Source organism: Schistocerca serialis, chromosome 6 (genome assembly GCF_023864345.2).
Source record: "Schistocerca serialis cubense isolate TAMUIC-IGC-003099 chromosome 6, iqSchSeri2.2, whole genome shotgun sequence".
Taxonomy (NCBI): domain Eukaryota; kingdom Metazoa; phylum Arthropoda; class Insecta; order Orthoptera; family Acrididae; genus Schistocerca; species Schistocerca serialis.
This window is the reverse complement of record NC_064643.1, coordinates 93,571,704-93,595,415: the sequence shown is the minus strand read 5'-3', so window position 1 is coordinate 93,595,415 and position 23,712 is coordinate 93,571,704. Positions and strand designations below refer to the sequence as shown.

General features: G+C 41.4%; 1 protein-coding gene across 1 annotated transcript in view; it reads left to right on the top strand.

Moving 5' to 3' along the window:
- Positions 1-12,014, top strand: part of LOC126484511 (coiled-coil domain-containing protein 112-like) — a 147,420-nt gene extending 135,406 nt beyond the window's left edge. The window contains exons 10-11 of the mRNA XM_050108048.1: positions 4,960-5,199; positions 11,711-12,014. Coding sequence (XP_049964005.1) covers positions 4,960-5,199; positions 11,711-11,744 — 274 coding nt within the window. The 3' untranslated portion in view covers positions 11,745-12,014. The remainder of the gene's footprint in view (positions 1-4,959; positions 5,200-11,710) is intronic.
- The last annotated feature ends 11,698 nt before the right edge of the window (positions 12,015-23,712 follow it).

The window sequence follows — 23,712 nt, the reverse complement described above, 5'->3', positions numbered from 1 at the left end:
GATGCATTGCAAGGATAACTCCCATCTCCAGTGATGAGAACAACCTTGCCCAGTGTGCTGAAGGTCTCACAAAGGCCTTCATAGTGTTATGGTCTGAGTCGGCAGCTGCTATGTTCTGAGGAGCCAAATGTTATGCCCTCGTTGCTAATGATAAATGGGTGGAATGTGGCCAAAGTGGTATGTTGCAGCAGGAATCTGTACAGGCAAGGAGACATAAATGCACTTTAATTAAATACATATTAGTCAATTTGTGTGTAAGAACTGCTACACAATTGACAACTTGCAGCAGGCATGGTTAGATATAAACAAAGGCCTGAGAAGTTCACTGAGTGTTTGCCAGTAGAGCTAATTATCAACAACTTGGTGCAACGTTTGGCACCAACAAGCAACATGGAAGTAATCTTGAATAAAAGACTGGTGCACAGGTGCTTATAACACTCTCCTGGCAGTATTCAAAATGCTGCTCGCAGTGCCCACAGGAATATTCAAGGCAGCAGCTCCAGCAGTATTGATAAATTATGATACTTCATATAAAAAGGCACTACACCCCAAACCTTACCCACAAACAGATTTCCTGTGTCAGGTCCTCATACAGCTCGAATCATTCAACCACTCCAAAGAATCAGCTGCAAATAAGTGCCCCCCTTGTCATCCTGTATCACTATGGACTGGAACCGTTGCACCATATTCTTCATCAGGGCTTTGGTTATCTGTCATTACATCCTGAAATGAGGGACATTGTACTCAAGATTCTTCCCACCCCACCTAAATGGTGTTCCATTGCCCACAACATGGATGTAATATCCTAGTCCATCCCTGTGCCACTCCAACTCCCAACACCAAAGCAGACCAAGGTGCAAGACCTGCCCAGTCCAACTACCCTGCACTTCCTACTTCAGTCCTATCACAGACTTGCCGTACCACAGAAAAGCTTTTTATATGACTACTACCAAGCAGCCGTCCACCAAGATGAATGGCCACCGCCAAACTGTTGCCGGGAACAATGTTGACCACATGGTGGCACAACATGCAGCTGCAGCTGAACTTTACATACTCAATTTCAGTGGCTGCTTCACAACCTGGGCCATCTGGATCCTTCTTCTGCCACTAGCTTCTCTGAACTACACAGATGGGAGCTGTCCTTGCAACACATCCTTCGCTCCTGTAATCTTAATGATCTCAATCTCCAGTAACCCACTGTCCTACACCCTCCACCCAAGAATTTCCCTTCCTCCATCCTGCCACCTCTTCCCAATTCACATTTCTGTGTGCCTATCGATGACTCAATGTTTCTTCGTTTCCGTGAGTGTTCTGCTGTAATCCAAAAGTATTTACATTCTACCAGAACTTTCCTACAACATAGAGTGTGTATAGTTAAACGTACTTATCAGTTCCAAGTGCAATTCGACCATTACTCATGTAAATTAAAACATTAAATATGATGTAAAACACTTAGATATAAAGCAAAATTCTAGCTATAAGATAGAGAAATATTAAATGTGATGCAAAATTGAAGAATAGTAAAATTTTGCACATGTTCACTAATGACAAAATAAATAAATAAGTAAACAAATAAATAGTCAGTAATATGCCACATCTTTACCTACATGCAGAAAATTTTCTGATTTTTCTTGCCAGGTTATGTTACTGCATCCACTACATCATTGTTCAAACATACAGAATGAGTTGTGGCTGCCTATGCATAGTGGCATTCTGTAAAGTAAAAATTAATCAAGAACTTGTTTCTCCAGCTTTACAGGCTTTATAGTCTTCACACTCCTTACCATTAAAATTGCTACTCCAGGAAGAATAGCAACTAACAAAATTTTACTTATTGTGCATATACAGTAGAGGATGTGGCAAAAATCATTTAACCGGAAATGCAGCGCAGTGTTTTGCAAGTTTAATGTTTTATACAAAGTAATTTCTCCTACTGAAATAGTTCAAAGTGTCCTCCAACGTTACCTAGCCAACTGACACATCATTTAAACTCAGATTTACATATCTTGTACCATAACTCCCCGTTATTACCAAAAATGTTTTCAAATTCACTTTCAGTCACAGTTCTTAAATGCTATATATTTAATGGTTTTGTAGCAAAAATATTGTCTTTCAGTATCCTCCTCACTGAAAACTCACACTGTGTGATGTCTAATGATCTTGGAGCTCAATTGATTTCATGCCACTTTCCTGTCCATTCTGAAAAATTTCATCCAAAAATGGACAGATGTGTAATCTGTAGTGTGGTAGAGCACTGTCTTGCTGCCAAATGAGGTTGTTTCATACAGCTTCATCGAGAGGGTCATCGTCTAATTCAATAACAACTTCCCCCAACTTTTCAGGATACCTTTCTGCAGTTACTGTCTCATCAAAAAAGTAAGGGTGTATCAGTCCTTTGCTGCATCTACCAGCAGAAATTGTAACTTCAGGAACCAGAATGAGATTTTCACTCTGCAGCGGAGTGTGTGCTGATATGAAACTTCCTGGCAGATTAAAACTGTGTGCCGGATCGAGACTCGAACTCGGGACCTTTGCCTTTCGCGGGCAAATGCTCTACCAACTGAGCTACCCAATCACGACTCACGCCCCGTCCTACCAGCTTTACTTCCGCCAGTACCTCGCCTCCTACCTTCCAAACTTTACAGAAGCTCTCCTGCGAACCTTGCAGAACTAGCACTCCTGAAAGAAAGGATATTGCGGAGAGCATTTGCCCGCGAAAGGCAAAGATCCCGAGTTCGAGTCTCGGTCCAGCACACAGTTTTAATCTGCCAGGAAGTTTCATATCAGCGCACACTCCGCTGTAGAGTGAAAATCTCATTCTGGAAACATCCTCCAGGCTGTGGCTAAGCCATGTCTCCGCAATATCCTTTCTTTTAGGAGTGCTAGTTCTGCACGGTTCGCAGGGGAGCTTCTGTAAAGTTTGGAAGGTAGGAGGCGAGGTACTGGCAGAAGTAAAGCTGTGAGGACAGAGCGTGAGTCGTGCTTGGATAGCTCAGTTGGTAGAGCATTTGCCCGCGAAAGGCAAAGATCCCGAGTTCGAGTCTCGGTCTGGCACACAGTTTTAATCTGCCAGGAAGTTTCAACTCCAGGAACGTTTAACTACTCCTCACTAACAAATCATGAATTTTCAGAAGATCAACACAAGCAACTGTGTTTGTTAACTCTTTCATTTAACTTAAAACTTGCTTCATCAGACCATAGGATTGCTACGATCAGGATCATCCTCATTCCTCATTCTGAGTGTGTAGGTAATGTTAGCTTATAAGGCTTCAAAGGTAATGTTTTTAATGTTCTCCATAAATTTCTGTCAAAAAATTGTATTTCCTTAAAAACTCTTCAAGTAGATTGTTTTGTGTGGCAGAACAAATGCCTGTGCAGTGAGCTGTAGTTTCTTCAGTAATTACTAATTTTGGGCAGCCACTGCACATTTCTGTCCATGGTCAGATTTTAGCTAAGCAGTTAAGTAGTATCTCCTACACTGAATTTTGTTTAAAGAGTGATGTCAGAATTGGTATGTAATCAATAGTGACAATCTGAACCTTCCCTTTCATTGGCAAGTGCTCTACTGCATGTTGTGTCACAAGGCAGTCTACTTTGCTCTTGGCCACAGTTTGGCCAATAGTCAGAATCCAGTTTCCTCACACATAAGACACTTTCCAGAGTGAATTTTCACTCTGCAGCAGACTGTGTGCTATTTGATACTTCCTGGCAGCTTAAATCTATGTGCTGGACCAGGACTCAAACCTGGGACCTTTGCCATTCCTGGGCAAGTGGTCTACTGACTGAGCTATCCGAGCATGACTCATGAACCTCCCTCCCCCTCCTCACATCTTTACTTCTACCAGTACCACAACTCCTACCTGACCCAGAGGGCACTGAGTCACTAAGGATAGCAAGAAAGAGTCTGACAGACTCACTGGTGGCGATGTATATTACTGTGCCTCAGCAGGTATGTTTCCCTGTCATGTATAGATGATACTGACGTTGAAAATTCCAGACAGAATGAAACAAAACTGGACAAAGGAGTGCTAGTTCTGCAAGGTACTCAGGAGAACTGTGGTGTATCGAAGATGGGAGGTGAGATACAGGGGAAGCATAGGTGATAGGGCAGGTTGAGAGTCACACTTTGACAACTCAGTCCTTAGAGCACTTACCTGCCAAAGACATAGGTCCCAAGTTCAAGTCCCTGTCCACAACACAGTTTTAATCTGCCAAGACGTTTCATAAGACACTTTGTTTATCCATGTTTTAAGTGTTTATGAATTTAATTCACGAAGTGTGTCAAGTACGCCAGTAAACGGGAACAGTAATGCTGCATGTTTATCCATCGCATCCCCCACACTTTTCACTGTCATATCACTAAAGCAAAGCTGTTAACTATGTGCATGAGAGAGTCTGTGCTCGAAGTGATGGGACAGCATAAAGCTAAAGAGTTTGTTGAGGTGAAGCAGTGTGGGGGAAAAGTCGCATGCTGTAGAAAAGATTTCAAGGCTTTGGATTACTACAGAAAGTTCACATATTGTTCACATTCAGTATGATCTGCAACTCAGTAAGTCCAGTGTGAGAACTAGTATTGTGAAAATATGGAATCGCTATGAGAAACAGCTCGATGTTCAACCACCCTTAGTGTAACATGACTTTCTAAATTTTACTTGCAGGCTGGAATGGTTGTGGAATTTATGGGGCACAGGGTGGGGAGGGATGGGTGCAAAGCTGTGGAAGATGAATTCAGCTCTAGTTAGTTTAATATAATATGTTGGTACAACTACTGAGATCTTATGATCCTTTATTTTTCATTTCTTATTGCATGTTTTAGCAGTGCAGCCATTAAATATAGTTAATGTAATTAAGACATTTGTAATACTGGAGTACTATTGCTATAAATTGTAACTGCTGATACTGTTGTAAATAATAAGTTCCTTACTGACTGAATGTAACCCAAAAACATATTTACTGCAGGCAGCAAGACCAAGAATACGTGTTGCGTCGCTTGAGTTGGAAACAGCGAGAGAGAGACCGCAAAGAAGATTGTATTGAGAGGCAGGAGAGGCTGAAGCGTCAGGTATCAGTGAGTGCAGAACGTGACCCACAACGTCTGCTGACACTGACGGAGGGCTGGCGCAATCGACTTGCGTGCAAGGACCTCGACCGCCCTCCAAAAAGTGCGCCACCTTTACACCTCCGCAACATGCCACATTTGTGAGTACCTTATAACTTACTATTTAGCTTAACTGAAATTTAATGATAATTTAGTGCTAGTCTTATAGAATATCCATTATTTAATAGCTAATCCGAGCCTTTCACTCAGCACATTAAAGGAAAGTATACTGTATTTTCATTGTTGAAGCTTACAGTTATACTAATAACAATTCACAGAAAGGAATCTAGAACACTGTAACCATGGTGCATCATGCTACACAAATTTTAATCTCTTCCAACTTTTTTATGATCATAAAGTACTATTGTAATTTATTTGTTGTAAGAACTGACTCCTTAAAGTTTTAGTTGTGCTTACTTTTTAGTTTCTAGGAAACTGTTACCTAGCACGCAACTTTTCATTTGTGGCATATTTAATAATTATATGAGTCACTCTATTTTGGCTTGAAGCTTCACTTCAGTTTATACAGTTCATAATTTATAAAAACTTCATGCTGTAAGGCCACCAATGTCAAATGTCTCAGAAGAATATATGGGGGGGGTTTAGGATTTTCCATCTCTTCAGTGTCTTAGTCATTAGAGATGGAGCACAAGCTCAAATTGGGGAAGAAGGCATGTTAGATATTCACAGTATCCTTTTCAGTGGAACCATCCCAGGCTTTACCTTTGAACCGCCATCCTCCCAAATGTGAGTCCAGTGTCTTACCACTGACCCACCTCACTCAGACATAGACAAAGCTTAAAGAGAAAATTATGTTAATCCTGGTGTGTGCTTGCCCCTGCAGAGGATGGCTATTATTGGTCACTTCTGCATCTATGAGAAAGTGTTTTAAAATTGCTGAAACATGGAGTGGAACAATCATATCATCTGTTTGCTTTCATACATTACAAGTAGAAGCTTGTGAAGCAAGGTCAAGATCAACATGTACTGTTTCAGCTAACTACTTCTCTCACTGACAGATTGCACTATCACATGACATTTCATTTATTGAGTACTAATTAACAAAAAATGCGGTACTGTGTGTGGGCAATGGAATAGGAAGTTGGAAAAAAGTGTGGCTCAGTTTACATGTGACTTACATTCTTCTTCAAGAACACTCACTTGCCACACACTCTCCCCCCCCCCCCCCCCCCCACACACACACACACACACACACACGCACACACACACACACTTAATCATGGGGGGGGGGGGGGGGGTGGACACTTTGCTGGGAAATTATGCTTAAAACTGTTAAATATCAGTAATGAGTGACTGTACTTATATAATCATTTAAAACAACAATGCCACCATTGTAAGAAGAGAGTTTGTTTAAAAACTACATGTCATAATGCAAGAGACAAACAGTAATTGGATAGATAAAAAAATCTACTCACCAAGCAGCAGCAGAATGGACACATAAAATATTGTAATTAAGCAAGCTTACAGAGCCAGGGGCTCCTTTTTCAGCCAGTAGGATTGAAGGGGAAAGAAGATGGGTGAAGGAAAAGGACTGGAGAGGCCTAAGAAGAGGGGTAGATTTTGGGAAAGTCACCCTGAGCCACATGGGTCAGGGGAGACTTTTTGGTCGGGATGAGAAGGAAAGACTGATTGTTGGGGACTGCACCAGATGAGATTTGAAAACCTGAGAACTTAGAGGTGGAAGACAGTGTAATTTGCAAGACAGAGATTATTGCTTAAACATCGTGCATGAGTTAATAAGAGTGGGAAGCTAAGTGCATTGTATGTAACAGAGGAGGAAGGAGGCCGGTGAAAAATAGACAATTAAGACAATGAAAAATGTAGAAAACTGAAATGGAGTGAAAAAAGAAGTATAATGTGAAGAATGCTGAAGCAGAAGAAATTAACGTAATATAAGGCATGGTGGGTGGCAAGAACCAAAGACATGTTGTAATGCTAGTTCCCATCTGCAGAGATCTGAGACACTGATGTCTGGAGGAAGAATCCAGTGGCATGTGTGGTGCAACAGGCACCAAGGTCACAATTGTCAAGTTGTAGAGGATGCTCTGTGAAGCATGTGCACTAGCAGAATAGAAATGAGGAAAACACAAGAAAGAAACAATTTATTGAACTCATCAAAACGAATCAATAATACAATCTCCAAAAGAACAACAGACTTGATCCCAACTGCGGATCATCACAAATACAAAATAATAATACTAAAGACCCAACTCTTCACGGGGAGAGATCACAGTCAAACAATTCTACAATGTCAAGAGCTTCGTTGAATATACCAAGTCCATCCGTAAGAGATCGGCCAGCTAGAAGAGGCGTCTAGCCCTGGCTGCTGGGGTGGCAGCCTCTGGTATACTTCCAAGCAGTGTGTCGAACTGCCCTTCGCCAGCAGTGTGCCACTGTATAAAACCTGTTTGGTGGCTGTATCTTCCAGAACTATTTGCTATCACGTGCCTGGCATAGCAAAGTAGTTCCTGGGCTAGCTGCGACCTCTGGTGAAGGTGTTCTGCAGGCTCCGCGAACAGGTAGCGGACCCTGACAGCCGTTGGTGGAGAACTCGTGTTGTGTTGTGGCCGCCAGTAAACATTTGTGTTGATAACACAGATGACATAGGTTTTCCTGGTGAATATATGCCCTGTGACGCAGGCATCCAGTGTTGATTGGATGTGAAGTGGGATGCCGATGCAGTACGCTCTATGGTGTCTGAAGTGGGCAGCCACAGTACCCTGCAACAGGATATTGCATGTTACCAGTATACACCCTCTGCCTATGCCCATTCATCGTAACTGATAATTTGGTTGCAGTCACGCCATAGTAAAAGGGATCAATGTTTATGTTACAGCTGGTATATGACGTGTTGTTTCTCAGGTGACTGGCTCTTTCTTTGATAGTATATGTTTTGACAGTTACAGGGCTGCTATAGGTGGTGGTAGGAGTGTGCATAGGGCAAGTCTTGCAGCAGGGATGGTCACAGGGGTAGGAGCCAAAGAGTTGGGAGATGGGTGCAGAAGGACCATAGGGTCTGACAAGAATATTGCAGAGATTGGGAGGGCAACTATTTTTCGCTGGGCCCCCGTCCCTCTTCATTGTTATAAGATATAAACAGTGTATGAGTTACTGGATTTGCAACCTTTTCTCATAGCTAACAGCTGCTTCCAAATGCAGTTCAAATATAATCTGGCCAATGTTTCTTATCCCTGCAGACAGTATCACTCTTCTCATGTTGAGTTTCCCCAAACCTCTGTGATTGGGAAAAATGCTTTTGGGCAGAGTGGAGGAGGGGGGGATATACAATCTCAAGATCAAAAGTTCTTGGCTGAGGACAGACCAGTCATGGATTTTTATGATACTTATTTTCCTGTCTTGTGCTAATATTTTTATCACTATGTTTCTACCGCACTCATTATCCTTTAACCTATTTTGCACATTATAATCTTTGATTGTTCCTATTGCTCCTTCTAGTGCCAAGTTAACTAATTTTGAACACTGTAGCAGATGCACCACTAACCTATCCATTTCTGGTAAGGATCTCCCATTCATTTTTCCCTATTTATCATTTGGAGTACTTCATTTTGTGCTCTGCCTGTCCACATAGTTTGTACATTCTTCTGCAGCATCACTTTTCATATGCCTGCAGTTTCTTCTTTGCTGGGTTTCTGATGGTCCGTGTTTCCCTGCCATAAAATGGTCTGGTCCAGATTTAAGAAGTTTCTCACTCAGCTCCATGGCAATAATACCATTAGAACTCTTTAAATAAACAAAGTTTTCTTGACCGGTGCATGCTTCCTAGATAGGAAGTATTGTATCATGCTGAATTTTGGTGTCGGTGAAGTCGTTATTTTCCTCCCTACTACTCTTCATTGCCTTCATGTTTGCTTTGTTAATCATCAGACCATTTTCATTACATTCTGTTTGTCCCTTCTGTATTGTCTGTCTGCATCTTTTCCTACATTTTCCTGCCTGCCTATATTGTACACTCGCTTTGCCCATGCAGACAAATGTTGTCACGGATCACTTTGTGTGTGTGTGTGTGTGTGTGTGTGTGTGTGTGTGTGTGTGTGTGTGTGTTTTATTTTACTCTAGCTCATCAAAGGGAACAATCTGGAAGCTAGCAATTTTCCTTGGTTTTGATTGTTCCTATCGACAGGTCAATGCTTGCGCTTTTCTCATCACATACAATAGTGGCATATCTGCATCCCAAACAGATTACATAAAGTGCAACAGCTCCTTGCATAAGGGCTCCGGGGACTGTACGGAGAGTCCAAGTGAGCCATTAAACCATACAACACTGACTCTTGATAGTATGCTTAAAATGCCACTTTGGAACACAGAACACAAAAAGAAAAGCACAGAAATAAAATGGTTTAATCTTCAAAGCCCACAAGGAATACCAAAGGTATCTAAGACTACAGAGTACATGGGAATGTATAACATTAATGGGAAATACACTAACCCTGTCTGGGCTGATTTCCACAGCTACATAATAGCTACAGCTAAGGAAGTCCTCTGTCCAAAAAGGCCTTGGAAAGACCAAAGGTACTGACCGACCGTTGTGTAATCCTCAGCCAACAGGCATCACTGAATGCAAATATGGAGGGACACGTTGTCAGCAGACTGCTCTCCCAGTTGTTGTCAGTTTTCATGACTAGACTTGCTGCTTCTCAATCAAAATGCTCCTCAGTAGGCCTCATATGTGCTGAGTGCATCCCACATGCTAACAGTGCACAGCAGACCAGGATGGTCACCCATCCAAGGGCTAGCCATCCTCAACAGTGCTTAGCTTCAGTGATCTAACAGGAACCAGTGTTACCACTGTAGCAAGACCATTGGCATTAAGGAAGTACTAGGTGTTACCAAAGGCAAGCGATTGTCAGCCAAAGACCCAAGCTGGTAAAACAGCAACATCAAAAAACAATGTGCAACAGAGAAAAAATATTTCAAATGCAGGATCTAATTGCTTTGCTCACATTCATGCCAAAAAAGAGGCTAAGAGGCTGGTGATTGTCTTAAAAGCAACAACAGACTCAAAACAGCTGATAAACATTATGAAATACTCAAAACTGTACTATCATTCTCCATATGAACTTATTTTTGTTCATGTGTTGTTTTAACTTTATGAGTGTCTGCTCTCAACTGATCAAATACTTTGTGACTGGGCAATCTTTTTGGTAAAAATCCCACTGTTTCATGCCTGGTATGATGTGGCCAACCCATGTGTTATGCACAGGAACAATTTGCTTCAGAAAAGAAGTTGTATTCCCTTAAAATAATCACAAAGCAGAGAAATTCATTTTCCTATGAACAAGCATGGCATCCACCTTCAGCTTTCTCACACTTAATTTGTGATGCAAAAAGTACCATACCCTTTCTTCTGATGTGCCAACAGCATCAGATATTTCACAAATCTTTAATCACTGGTCACAAAACACCATACTGTCAATTATCCACACACCAAATTTTAGAATGTCGAAAATGGTGACCAAAATCAAGTAGGCTGGCCTGTAGGTGAATCGGGTGCCAGACATCAATTCATTGGCAGGTTACTCCATACCCGCATTCAGTGATGCCTTTTGGCTGAGGATTACACAGCGGTCAGTCGGAACCTTTGGTCTTTCCAAGGCCTTTTTGGACAGAGTACTTCCTTAGCTTTAGCTGTGGAAATCATCCCAGGCAGGATTAGTGTATTTCCCACTAATGTCATACATTCCCAAGTACTCTGTAGTCTTAGATGCCTTCGGTATTCCTTGTGGACTTTGAAGATTAAACCATTTTATTTCTGTGCTTTTCTTTTTGTGTTCTGTGTTCCAGAGTGCCATTTTAAGCATACTATCAAGAGTTGGTGTTGTGTGGTTCAATGGCTCACTTGGGCTCTCCATACAGTCCCTGAAGCTCTTACGCAAGGAGCTGTTGCACTTTATGTTATCTGTTTGGGATGCATATATGCCACTATTGTATGTGATGATACACTCTCTCTCTCTCTCTCTATGCCTCTTTATTTAAAAAAAAAAAGCTATTGATGATTGTCATGTCAAAGATCTTGGGAAGCACCATGATATTTTCACCATGGGCATTTCCATGGACTGTAGAATCAGATGGAGCATGTTTACCCATGTTTCCACTACAGTCACCTGCAGTTATCTTATTTTCAGAAGAATAGAAATTTCAGAAGAATAAAAATCTGCAATAGATCTTGTAAGTCGTTCCAGAACTCAGATTTTTCATGATTTGTACATTTTTTGAGGGGTGTAAGGAGATACTGCAGTAAATTAAAACAAATAAATTGTGAAATATTTATTTTTAACTAGCACAATGCAGCAGTGGAGAAGATGACTGAAAGAGTTCAGTGGGGGGAGAGTGGAGTGTATCATTTTGCATGTGACAAGGATGTTTTCAGGACTATTAATGCACTATTCTTAGATGATAAGTTCAAAAATTGTCAGAACTTTCATTGAGTTATGCTCATAATCTAGTATGAAAGTGGTTTATGAGTAGTGCCACATTAAGTTTTCATGATAGTATTTAATCCTTCATTGTCCAATAATTTTTCAAGTTTGTGCATGCCTTGGATTAAAGTTACAGAAATATGTGAATTTTCAGGGCTGTTCCAAGCTGGAGGAAAACACTGCAGTGAAGACGAGTGCAACTGAAGATGTTACTGGTGTTGCAAGTTCTTTCTCAAGTAAAGACCACCTGCAATGACATTTCATCTGAAATATTTTTGTAATGTGATAAGTTATGAATGCATGTGATGAAGACAATATCCAGTGCATATTCAATTGTCTTTGTGTAGTCGCAATATATGACACTCGAGCAAATTGTTTGAGTCAATGTGTGATATTTGTGTTCAGTGGTGTGTTTTGTGTAAAAGCTAACTCACTCCATATTTGTAATAGTTTAATGTCCTATTTATACTTTCATAAATCTGTTTCAAATGATGTTTCATAATGTCTTTTTTTCCTGTTGATTATTTCCTTGTGATATTTTATATCAGTACATTTCCAGTGGTAATGTAGAAATAAACCTATTGCTTTGAACCATAAAGAGGATGTGTATAAGCTTCATTGGCTCATGAAAGATGTACACATAGAAGATGGCTAGGAAACAGTTAAGTGTGCAATGTTCATAACTATCATTATTTTTTCAGTCTGAAAGTGTGTGAAGTGGTCCAAAACAAGAGAAGAGCCATCTTATGACTAGGTACTACGTACACATCGCCCCCACTCTCAGAGTATCGCCACTAATGCAGTAATCATGCGCACAAAATGTGTCACAACTAGTTAATTATTGTTTGTGTAGGACCACTGAAATGATCTGTTGGAATGATGGCAGAGCTGTAAAATAATTGTGGGTAACCCCCAGAGGAGTGCAGGTCAAGAAACAGGTAAAACTGGAGGAATGTAAGCACGTTTGCTAGGTTTCTTTGAAAGTCGACAGGGGGAAAGGGGGGGGGGGGGTGCCACTACCATGAAATACCATGTTACATTTTGATACACATAAATTACACATTTCACTCAAGAATACAAGGCGATGTAGACAAAACTTCTTAAATAAAAATAACAGATGAATATTCTTTAGATGTGGATGTGAACCAAAGATATAAGCTGTAGGAGGCATTTTTAACTGTCATAGAAGTAAACAGTAAAGACAAGTAACAGTGTAAAGAAAGTGAGATCAGATGATGCGTCAAGATAACAAACAGAACAATCTGAAATAAAGAAATATAAATAAAATGATAGAACATTTCACAGAAGGAATAATAAAGTAAACAGAACAGAAGCGTGCAAAATACTCTTGTAAATATGCCTTACATTACATTGCTGAACAATTACGTGATTAGTCTGCTGATTATGTGAAAGACTAATTTGTAAATAAAAACAAAGATGAGGTGACTTACCGAACGAAAGCGCTGGCAGGTCGATAGACACACAAACAAACACAAACATACACACAAAATTCAAGCTTTCGCAACAAACTGTTGCCTCATCAGGAAAGAGGGAAGGAGAGGGGAAGACGAAAGGAAGTGGGTTTTAAGGGAGAGGGTAAGGAGTCATTCCAATCCCGGGAGCGGAAAGACTTACCTTAGGGGGAAAAAAGGACAGGTATACACTCGCACACACGCACATATCCATCCACACATATAGACACAAGCAGACTGCTTGTGTCTGCTTGTGTCTGTCTGTGTGTCTGTCTGTGTGTCTGTCTGTCTGTATGTGTGGATGGATATGTGCGTGTGTGCGAGTGTATACCTGTCCTTTTTTCCCCCTAAGGTAAGTCTTTCCGCTCCCGGGATTGGAATGACTCCTTACCCTCTCCCTTAAAACCCACTTCCTTTCGTCTTCCCATCTCCTTCCCTCTTTCCTGATGAGGCAACAGTTTGTTGCGAAAGCTTGAATTTTGTGTGTATGTTTGTGTTTGTTTGTGTGTCTATCGACCTGCCAGCGCTTTCGTTCGGTAAGTCACCTCATCTTTGTTTTTATATATAATTTTTCCCACGTGGAATGTTTCCCTCTATTATATAGACTAATTTGTAACATAATTAAATATAACTAGAATCTGGTAAGTCTCATTGACACATGACATGAGCAGTCTATCATTAATTATGGCTAAGTGTTAAATGTCAGCAGCTATAAAAGCAGGTCTGTGTAGCAGCATCTCAAGAATAATGTGTATTTTCCATGGACCTGGGTCCACTGTTATGAATTTTTTGAATGAATTTTGCAACTGTTAAAATTGAGCTTATTTTTGTACTATTATAATATTCAACCTTAGGCCAGTTCAAGCACACTGTTAAAATGATTCTTATAAAACAATATTACGTCTTCAGTACATCATTTTTCATTCAAAGCTAAAAAACAGTGACTGAACAGAATGTAAGTATTGCTAGATATAGCAACTTACTAGGTATGTACATGATCTTTTAGGTCAATAGTTGAGGCATGATAGGAATTCATGATATTGTCACAGAGTCCTGTGATCATCTTCAAGGTCCCATTTGTAACAATTTATTTTGCCATTGAGGTTTCAGTTTGATCCCCATTAGACTGCAGTGTAAATATTTATTCTACAACAGACTTTATACTTCTGCTAACATGTTTGTTTAATGCTTATTTAGCCTGACCAGATTAGGGCCTTAAGGTACTCTCTTACATCTGACCAGGAGCAACGACAAGAAAGAACGGAATTTCAAAAAGGGAGTCTGTAGGCAAGGGGGAGGGAAAAGTAGTGGGGGGAGAGAGAGTTGATGAGAGAATGCTGCAGACAAGTACCGTCAAACGGGGTGATTTCGGACACCGGGACGAATTTGGACAGCTTATTTGCTCTTTGCCACTGCATAGAAACAAAAAGTTACTTATTTTAACGTCTGTGCGCCAGTTATTTTAAGCGCAAGATTGCATTTATTGCTTTCCACAACTTTATTTTGCGTCAGTTGTTTCCCTAGGTGAATAACTGACAAACAGTCTCATTGTTAAAAATCCATGCATTATTGTAAAGTGGAAACTTTCTATTGTTGCACCGAGCGGGAAGTTATTGTAATCATAATTGTCGACACACTCAGTAGCTAACAGCGTTGAGACAATTTCTGTACAAGCTTGTCGAGTTTCTTGTGAAACATTATAAAATAATGACGGTTTTTGTAAAACTGTGCACTGTGTGGGGTGATTTTGGACAATGCCAAGAACATATAAGAGCAGGGGAGGTGCTACAGTACGGTATAATTATGACTCAGAACTTTTAGATAAAGCTGTTCATGATATTCAGAGTGGTTAATTATTGTCTAGAAAAGCGTGTGATTTGTATAGTATACCTAAATCAACCCTACAAAATATAGTGCAGAAAGTACATCCGAAAAAAATGGGAGGACAGCCAGTGCTAAATAAATGCTAATGTTGAAGCAAGGTATCTTGAGGGCTGCACATTGTGGATTTCCCTTCACTAAATTGGATATTAGATATTTAGTTAAAGGCTACCTTGATAAATCTGCCCGAAAAGAGAAGAAAGTTCGTAATAATTTGCCAGGAGAAGAATGGGTGCATTTATTCCTCAAATGACAGTCAGCAGATCTTTCCGTTCGCTTAAGCGAAAATATTAAACAAGCTCATGCAGAACTTATCTGTAATATATAAAATTCATTATAGCATTCCATATCACTTATTCGTAACAAAGGGCTACCTTAAAATGTGTCAAATGTCACCAAAATCAAATAAAATGCATGTAGAATTTTAAAAAATGCAGTAACTGTCCAAATTCGCTTTCTATATACTGTAACTTCGGACAGAGATTTAAAAAACACGTGGCCGAAATCACCCCAATCCATTGGGTGACTTCGGACACTTTATTTAACTGCCTCAGATAAATACACCTAAACATATGCTTTCTGGTTCTGGGATATTGTATATGTTACACATATACCCTACCTCTTCCATAACATTCAATTTAATCTAACAATATATACAATAGTTACAATCAAAATAACGACAAAACTGTGTGAAATCACCCTGTTTGACGGTATATGGAAGACATAGCTGTTGTGTTAGAAGATGGGCCCTTAGCTCTCTTTTTAAGTTTGAAAGGATTTTAGTTTCACTAATATTTTGAGGAAGAGTGTTCCTGATGCAGAAAATGATTTAGAGAACATGGCAGCATTGTGTAGTGGTACAGTGAGGAGTATACTTTGTTGAGAACAAGTATTTCTGCTGTGCTGTTCAGATAGTAGTGTAAGGGTTTGCTTATTGACATGTAGCCTTGACAACTGCTGATAGGCAGGAGTGATACGGCTGAAATAATGTAAGTCACTAATGGATCACACACAAACATTCATTGCCAGTTCCATCCGGCACTCAAGAGGAAAAAGCTTACATTCTGTGTCTACTCTAATAGAGCATGCAAGTCAGCATTTACATGCTTGCACTTAGGTATAACTGAAGTTCAACAGTATGTAAATGACATTTCTGATGGGAGATAATACTCGACATATCAATAATATATAATGTGAAGACTAATGGCTGCAATACTGATCCTTGTGGGATCCCTGATAAATTGTGACATCTTTCATCAAGTCATTACACACCATTGGTGATACGTAAGGTATGACTGGAACCATTGTACAGAACATTAAGAAACATTTTGAGTTCAGCAAGTAGTTTATCAGACTTGACATTGTTGAAAGCTTTGCTGAAATCCAGAAAGCAAATAAAAGTCACCTCCTGTTTGTTCATAGCATATTTGAGTTCATCAGTTAATTTTATAAGAGCACTCATGATGCTGTGATTTTTCTGGAAATCAGACTGATATTCATCTAGAAGGTTATTTTGATGGTAAGTAATTTGTAAACTGATTATAATGAATGTACTATAAAGCCTGTAGTGAGAGGGTTCTTTCATAGATTCCTTTTTGGGTAGAGGTTTTATGAGAACCTGCTTCCAGACTATTGGGAAGATGCTGGAGGTCAGAGAGTGGTTAAAAATGTCTGTTATTTTGGGCATAGTAGGTTAATTAGGAAACTGGTTATTTCCAGTGTAATACTGTGTCCTGCAGCTGTTAAATGTATTGGTGCAATTAACTTCCTGGTCATATTAAAGCTTACGGGGTGCAGAAAAAATTATTTTTTCCTGCACCCCGTAAGCAGTTTACTCTATTTGGAGATTTGGTTGCAATTATGACAATAGATGTACAGGTGTCTGCAGTATGATGAGTTGAGCCAAGTGGAAGCAGTGTAAGAATTGAGCAGGAAAGTATATGTGTAAATTTTGATATGGAAGGACTGTTACTTAAAAAATTTATGTTCATATACCCGGTTACAAATGTGTGTTCATACAGAGATTCAAGACATGAGAATGCAGATTCACAGCTAGAGAGCTGTCTGGCTTTGGGTGGATTGTGTATTACATGGATAAGATGCTTCCTGTTGAGAGATTTAGTTTCCATGAACATGTATTTGGGCTGTTTGTCCTTGTTTTTTTGGACATGAGAATTACCTTGGGGATCATGTTTGTGTGAATATATGTTACTACACTGCCACCTCATGTGTTATGTCTCAGAGAGATATAGCCAAGAAGACTTACAGAGCTGTAAGTGAAATTCAGCCTCAGTTGCATCTCCAATAGGTGTATGACATGAGAGCCAAGGTGCTGAAATATGCATCTGAACTCGGCGAAGGAGCTGGTAGAGACCATGTTTGCACAGATGTACAGCCGTCGTGAATCGTGAATCATTTCCACTAAAATCCAGGCGGATAGGGAGAACAGCTGCCCTGAAGACTGGCATGGCCAGTCTCTAACTGTATGTGAGGGGAACATCCATGAGGGGGGGGGGGGGGGGGGGGTCTCAGAATGAAATAGGTAGATAGGGGACTGGAGAAAGTGGGGAGGTTCCAGATCATGTGCAAACTTGCCTCACACAAAATGTGGGAGTCAAAGATGCATGAGTTATGCAGAAAAACACATTGAACACAGAGGAGTAAAAAGGAGACAGTATTCATTGTGAGAAAATATGGCTGAGAATAGTGACCCCTGTGAAAACAATTAATCTTGTGTATTAAACAATGAGAAGTAGTTAGTATATTCTACAGTTCAGGGTGGGAAGAGAAAGGGGTATGATTTACAAAGCCAATGCCACCAGCAGAGAAAAACAGGTTTAATAACTACAAGATTAACACAGAAAGCTAACAATTAAATTAGAAGTTACTAAAATAATACTAGTTGTAATTATGTTCTTCGCAGTGGTGAGTGAGTAATGTAATCAAGGAATAGTAGTTATTACAGAGATACTGCTGCAGACAAGGTAGAGAATTTTCGTGTAAATAGTTTGTATCAGCAGTAACTAAAATTAATACTACAGTTATATCAGGATAATTAGTGAGGTCATTGGTACAAAGTTAATTACAGAGTTGCAATTACAAGAGCAATAGGTTAAAGTGCAAATACAAACATAGTTACAGAGTTAATACAATTTCAAGATAGTGTTTAGAGTACAAGAGATGTTACACTAAATTGGTATCAGACCAAGACAAGAGGTGTTAAGTTTTCACTTTGGCTCACATAGTTTCATTTAACGTTATTCAGTTCTGTCATGTTTGTAACTGCCTTCTTCCAGCTGCGAGATTTAATATTACTCAGCCACCCTGAGTCCACACATTCTGAAGGCCAAAATGGGACATGACATTGTTACAAATCTCTAGCCATTCCTTGATGCTCTTACCTTATTGTAAGATCTGTCTTTGCTAATTTTTTCTTGAGGCTTAATATCTTTTTCCATTTTTGGTATGAGACAAACTTCACAAGTTTTGGACAAGGTTTCATAGCATCTCACAGTATTCGTCCCACCTTATGGCTCTTGTCAATATCCACCTTACTTCAATACCTAATTTTTCATGTACAACCTGTGTAAGGAGATTGTCTGTGTTTTCTGCCTCATCTTGTGCTATACTAAACAGCCACAGACTATTTTGCTTTGATGCTGTTCTAACTTGTCCCTTGCGGCAGACAGTTTTTCTTCCCAGTCTTGTGCCTTTTTCTTGTATTCAGGTAGAGACTTTTTTGAGGCAGTAATTTCAGCAGTTTTACTTCACTGCACAGATGTTTTCATGGAAGTAAAAAAATCACATGAATGGAAAAGAAATATGGATTCCAGACACTGAAACACTGACGAGGAGATAGTAAGATATGGTGTATATAAAAAGGGATAAAGAGCAGCTATGGAAGAAGAAGCAGTGGCTAGTAGAGATGAGGATGAGAATTATGGCCAGAGCAAATTGTGTAATTTTAGAATGCAGAAGAATGCTAGAGCCTATATCAACTCCATCACACCAATATATTACTAAATGTGTATAAATAAAAAATAAATGATATGAATATAATAGAGGGCAACATTCCGCGTGGAAAAAATATATATAAAAACAAAGATGATGTAATTTACCAAACAAAAGCGTTGGTATGTTGACAGACAAGCACAAACACACACACAAAATTCAAGCTTTTGCAGCCCAAGGTTGCTTCGCCAGGAAAGAGGGAAGGAGAGGGAAAGACCAAAGAATGTGGGTTTTAAGGGAGAGGGTAAGGAGTCATTCCAATCCCGGGAGTGGAAAGACTTACCTTAGAGGGGAAAAAGGACAGGTATACACTCGCACATACACACACATATCCATCCGCAAATATACACACACAGGCATACATAAGTCCTTCACCCTCACACTTAAAGTTCCCATCTCTGGCTGTAACCCTTCTTTCCATCAGTCCCTATACCAGTTCCAAACTGAACAATCCATAGCCCTCACCTGCCTAATCCTTCACCTACACATCAACTCAGCCAATGAACACACCCATCAACTCCTATCCTTAATGAAAGTCCTCAGTCTTTCCTCTCCCACATCCACACCGGCTGTTCAGAGCATCCTCCTACAGGCCAACCGCATTTTAGAACAGCATGTCACCCTACACCTCAAAAAGCTATCCAATCTCCTGGTTTCCCACCTCCGGAAAAGCAACTCACTCACCCTCCACAACCTTTCCAGCAAACCTCAACCTCCTCTCATTGCACACAGACCCAGTCTCTCCCATCTACTCAATCTCCCACTTCCAGCTCCACTCCCCCCAAAACCTCAAAATTCTAATCAACAAAATCTGGAACCACAACACCCTAATTCAGCAGTTAACCTTTCCTCCAAACCTCTCTCCCAATCCGAAACCTCTGTCCTATCCAAAGTCCTCACCTTCAGCCCTACTCCCAGATTCAACCAAACAGCCCCCATCAACTCAGCCAATGAACACACCCATCAACTCCTATCCTTAATGAAAGTCCTCAGTCTTTCCTCTCCCACATCCACACCGGCTGTTCAGAGCATCCTCCTACAGGCCAACCGCATTTTAGAACAGCATGCCACCATACACCTCAAAAAGCTATCCAATCTCCTGGTTTCCCACCTCCGGAAAAGCAACTCACTCACCCTCCACAACCTTTCCAGCAAACTTCAACCTCCTCTCATTGCACACAGACCCAGTCTCTCCCATCTACTCAATCTCCCACTTCCAGCTCCACTCCTCCCAAAACCTCAAAATTCTAATCAACAAAATCTGGAACCACAACACCCTAATTCAGCAGTTAACCTTTCCTCCAAACCTCTCTCCCAATCCGAAACCTCTGTCCTATCCAAAGTCCTCACCTTCAGCCCTACTCCCAGATTCAAACAAACAGCCCCCGTCAAAGATTTACTGTCCTACACTCGTACTCTCTGCTGGAAATATCACTTTGCCACGAAGAAAAATAATCCTAATCCTACTCCTAATGATCCAACTCCCCTAGACACTATCCAAATTGAACCCTGCCTGGAACAGTTCCGTCCTCCATCAAAGCGGGACCCACCTCCTCTTCCTCAAAATCACCCTCTCCAAACCTTCCAGGAATTTCTCACTTCCAGCCTTGCCTCTCAATCCTTCTTGAAAAACCTTAATCCTATTCCCAACGTCACCACAAGTGAAGCCTAGGCTATCCGTGATCTGAAGGCTGACCGATCCATCGGTGGACAAGGGTTCCACAACCATGGCACTTGATCGTCCGGAGTATGTGGCTGAGGGACTGCGTCAGCTTTCAGACAACACTACATACAAAGTTTGCCAAGGTAACCCCATTCCTGATGTCCAGGCAGAGCTTCAAGGAATCCTAAGAACCTTAGGACCCCTACAAAACCTTTCACCTGACTCCATCAACCTCCTGACCCCACCGACACCCCGCACCCCTACCTTCCACCTACTTCCTAAAATTCACAAACCCAATCATCCCGGCCGCCCCATTGTAGCTGGTTACCAAGCCCCCACCGAATGAATCTCTGCCTACGTAGATCAACGCCTTCAACCCATTACATGCAGTCTCCCATCCTTCATCAAAGACACCAACCACTTTCTCAAACACCTGGATTCCTTATCCAATCTGTTACCCCCGGAAACCATCCTTGTAACCATTGATGTCACTTCCTTATACACAAATATTCCGCACGTCCAGGGCCTCACTGCGATGGAGCACTTCCTTTCACGCCGATCACCTGCCACCCTACCTAAAACCTCTTTCCTCATTAACTTAGCCAGCTTCATCCTGAATCTCAACTTCTTCACTTTTGAAGGCCAGACATTACAACAATTAAAGGGAACCAGGATGGCCCCCTAGTACGCCAACCTATTTATGCGTTGCTTAGAGGAAGCCTTCTTGGTTACCCAGGCCTGCCAATCCAAAGTTTGGTACAGATTTATTGATGACATCTTCATGATCTGGACTCTCAGTGAAGAAGAACTCCAGAATTTCCTCTCCAACCTCAACTCCTTTGGTTCCATCAGATTCACCTGGTCCTACTCCAAATCCCATGCCACTTTCCTTGACGTTGACCTCTATCTGTTCAATGGCGAGCTTCACCCATCCGTCCATATCAAACCCACCAACAAGCAACAGTACCTCCATTATGACAGCTGCCACCCATTCCATATCAAACGGTCCCTTCCCTACAGCCTAGGTCTTCGTGGCAAACGAATCTGCTCCAGTCCTGAATCCCTGAACCATTACACCAACAACCTGAAAACAGCTTTCACATCCTGCAATTACCCTCCTGACCTGGTACAGAAGCAAATAACCAGAGCCACTTCCTCAACCCCTCAAACCCAGAACCTCCCACAGAAGAACCTCAAAAGTGCCCCACTTGTGACAAGATACTTTCTGGGACTGGATCAGACTCTGAATGTGGCTCTCCAGCAGGGATACGACTTCCTCAAATCCTACCCTGAAATGAGATCCATCCTTCATGAAATCCTCCCCACTCCACCAGGAGTGTCTTTCCGCTGTCCACCTACCCTTCGTAACCTCTTGGTTTATCCCTATGAAATCCGCAAACCACCTTCCCTACCCTCTGGCTCCTACCCTTGTAACCGCCCCCGATGTAAAACCTGTCCCATGCACCCTCCCACCACCACCTACTCCAGTCCTGTAACCCGGAAAGTGTACACGATCAATGGCAGAGCCACGTGTGAAAGCACCCACGTGATTTACCAACTGACCTGCCTACACTGTGAAGCTTTCTACGTGGGAATGACCAGCAACAAACTGTCCACTTGCATGAATGGACACAGGCAGACAGTGTTTGTTGGTAATGAGGATCACCCTGTGGCTAAACATGCCTTGGTGCACAGCCAGCACATCTTGGCACAGTGTTACACCGTCCGGGTTATCTGGATACTTTCCACTAACACCAACCTATCAGAACTCCTGAGATGGGATCTTGCCCTTCAATACGTCCTCTCTTCCTGTTACCCACGAGGCCTCAACCTCCGCTAATTTCAAGTTGCCGCCGCTCATACCTCATCTGTCATTCAACATCATCTCTGCCTCTGTACTTCCGCCTCTACTGACATCTCTGCCCCAACTCTTTGCCTTTACATATGTCTGCTTGTCTGTATATGTGCGGATGGATATGTGTGTGTGCGTGTGCGAGTGTATACCTGTCCTTTTTTCCCCCTAAGGTAAGTCTTTCCACTCCCGGGATTGGGGTGCCTCCTTGCCCTCTCCCTTGGAGCCCGCATCCTTTCCTCTCCTTCCCTCTTTCCTGATGGGGCAGCCATGGGTTGCGAGGGCTTGAGTTTTGTGTTTGTTTGTGTGTCTATCAACATGCCGGCGCTTTCGTTTGGTGAGTTGCATCATCTTTGTTTTTAGATATATTTTTCCCACATGGAATGTTTCCCTCTATTATATATATATATAAAATCTAAAAACCGGGAGGCTGTGGCTTGCCAGGCGAAGGCGTTGGTATGTTGATGTAGACAATAAAAACCACACACACAAATTTCAAGCTTTCGTGGCCTGTGGTTGCTTCGTCCGGGGGAGGGGGGGGGGGGGGGTTGGGGGACGAGGGGATGTGAGATTTTGGTCCCGGGGGTGGAAGGACTTATGTCTGCCTGTGTGTGTATACTTGCGGATGGATATATGTGTGTGTGTGTGTGTGTGTGTGTGTGTGTGTGTGTGTGTGTGTGCGTGTGTGTGTGTGTGTGTGTGCGCGCGCGCGCGCGAGTGTATACCTGTCCTTTTTCCCCCTTAAGGTAAATCTTTTCACTCCCAGGATTGGAATGACTCCTTACCCTCTCCCTTAAAACCCACATCCTTTTGTCTTTCCCTCTCCTTCCCTCTTTCCTGACGAAGCAACCTTGGGTTGCGAAAGCTTGAATTTTGTGTTTGTGCTTGTTTGTGTGTCTATCAACATACCAACGCTTTCGTTTGGTAAGTTACATCATCTTTGTTTTTAGGTATAAATAAAAAATAAAATACAAATCAATGAATAACTGTAATGTAAAATCTGTGTGTGGCCCCTCATAATCTCTTCGCCCCCACCCCCACCCGCACCCACCCAAAATCATACCGTGAATATGCAAAAATGTTTGAAGAGGGTGACTTATTTGCTGAAACATCTGAGGATAAGAATTAAAAGTTAAGAATACCATAGTGTCATAGAAAGCGAGAAGCAGATATTAGCTTTTAATCAAATATGTCATGTTCCTCAGCTCTTCAAGAATTTTCCATTGTAGTAATTTACCCTTATGTTATCTACTTCTACATCGACACTCTACAAACCA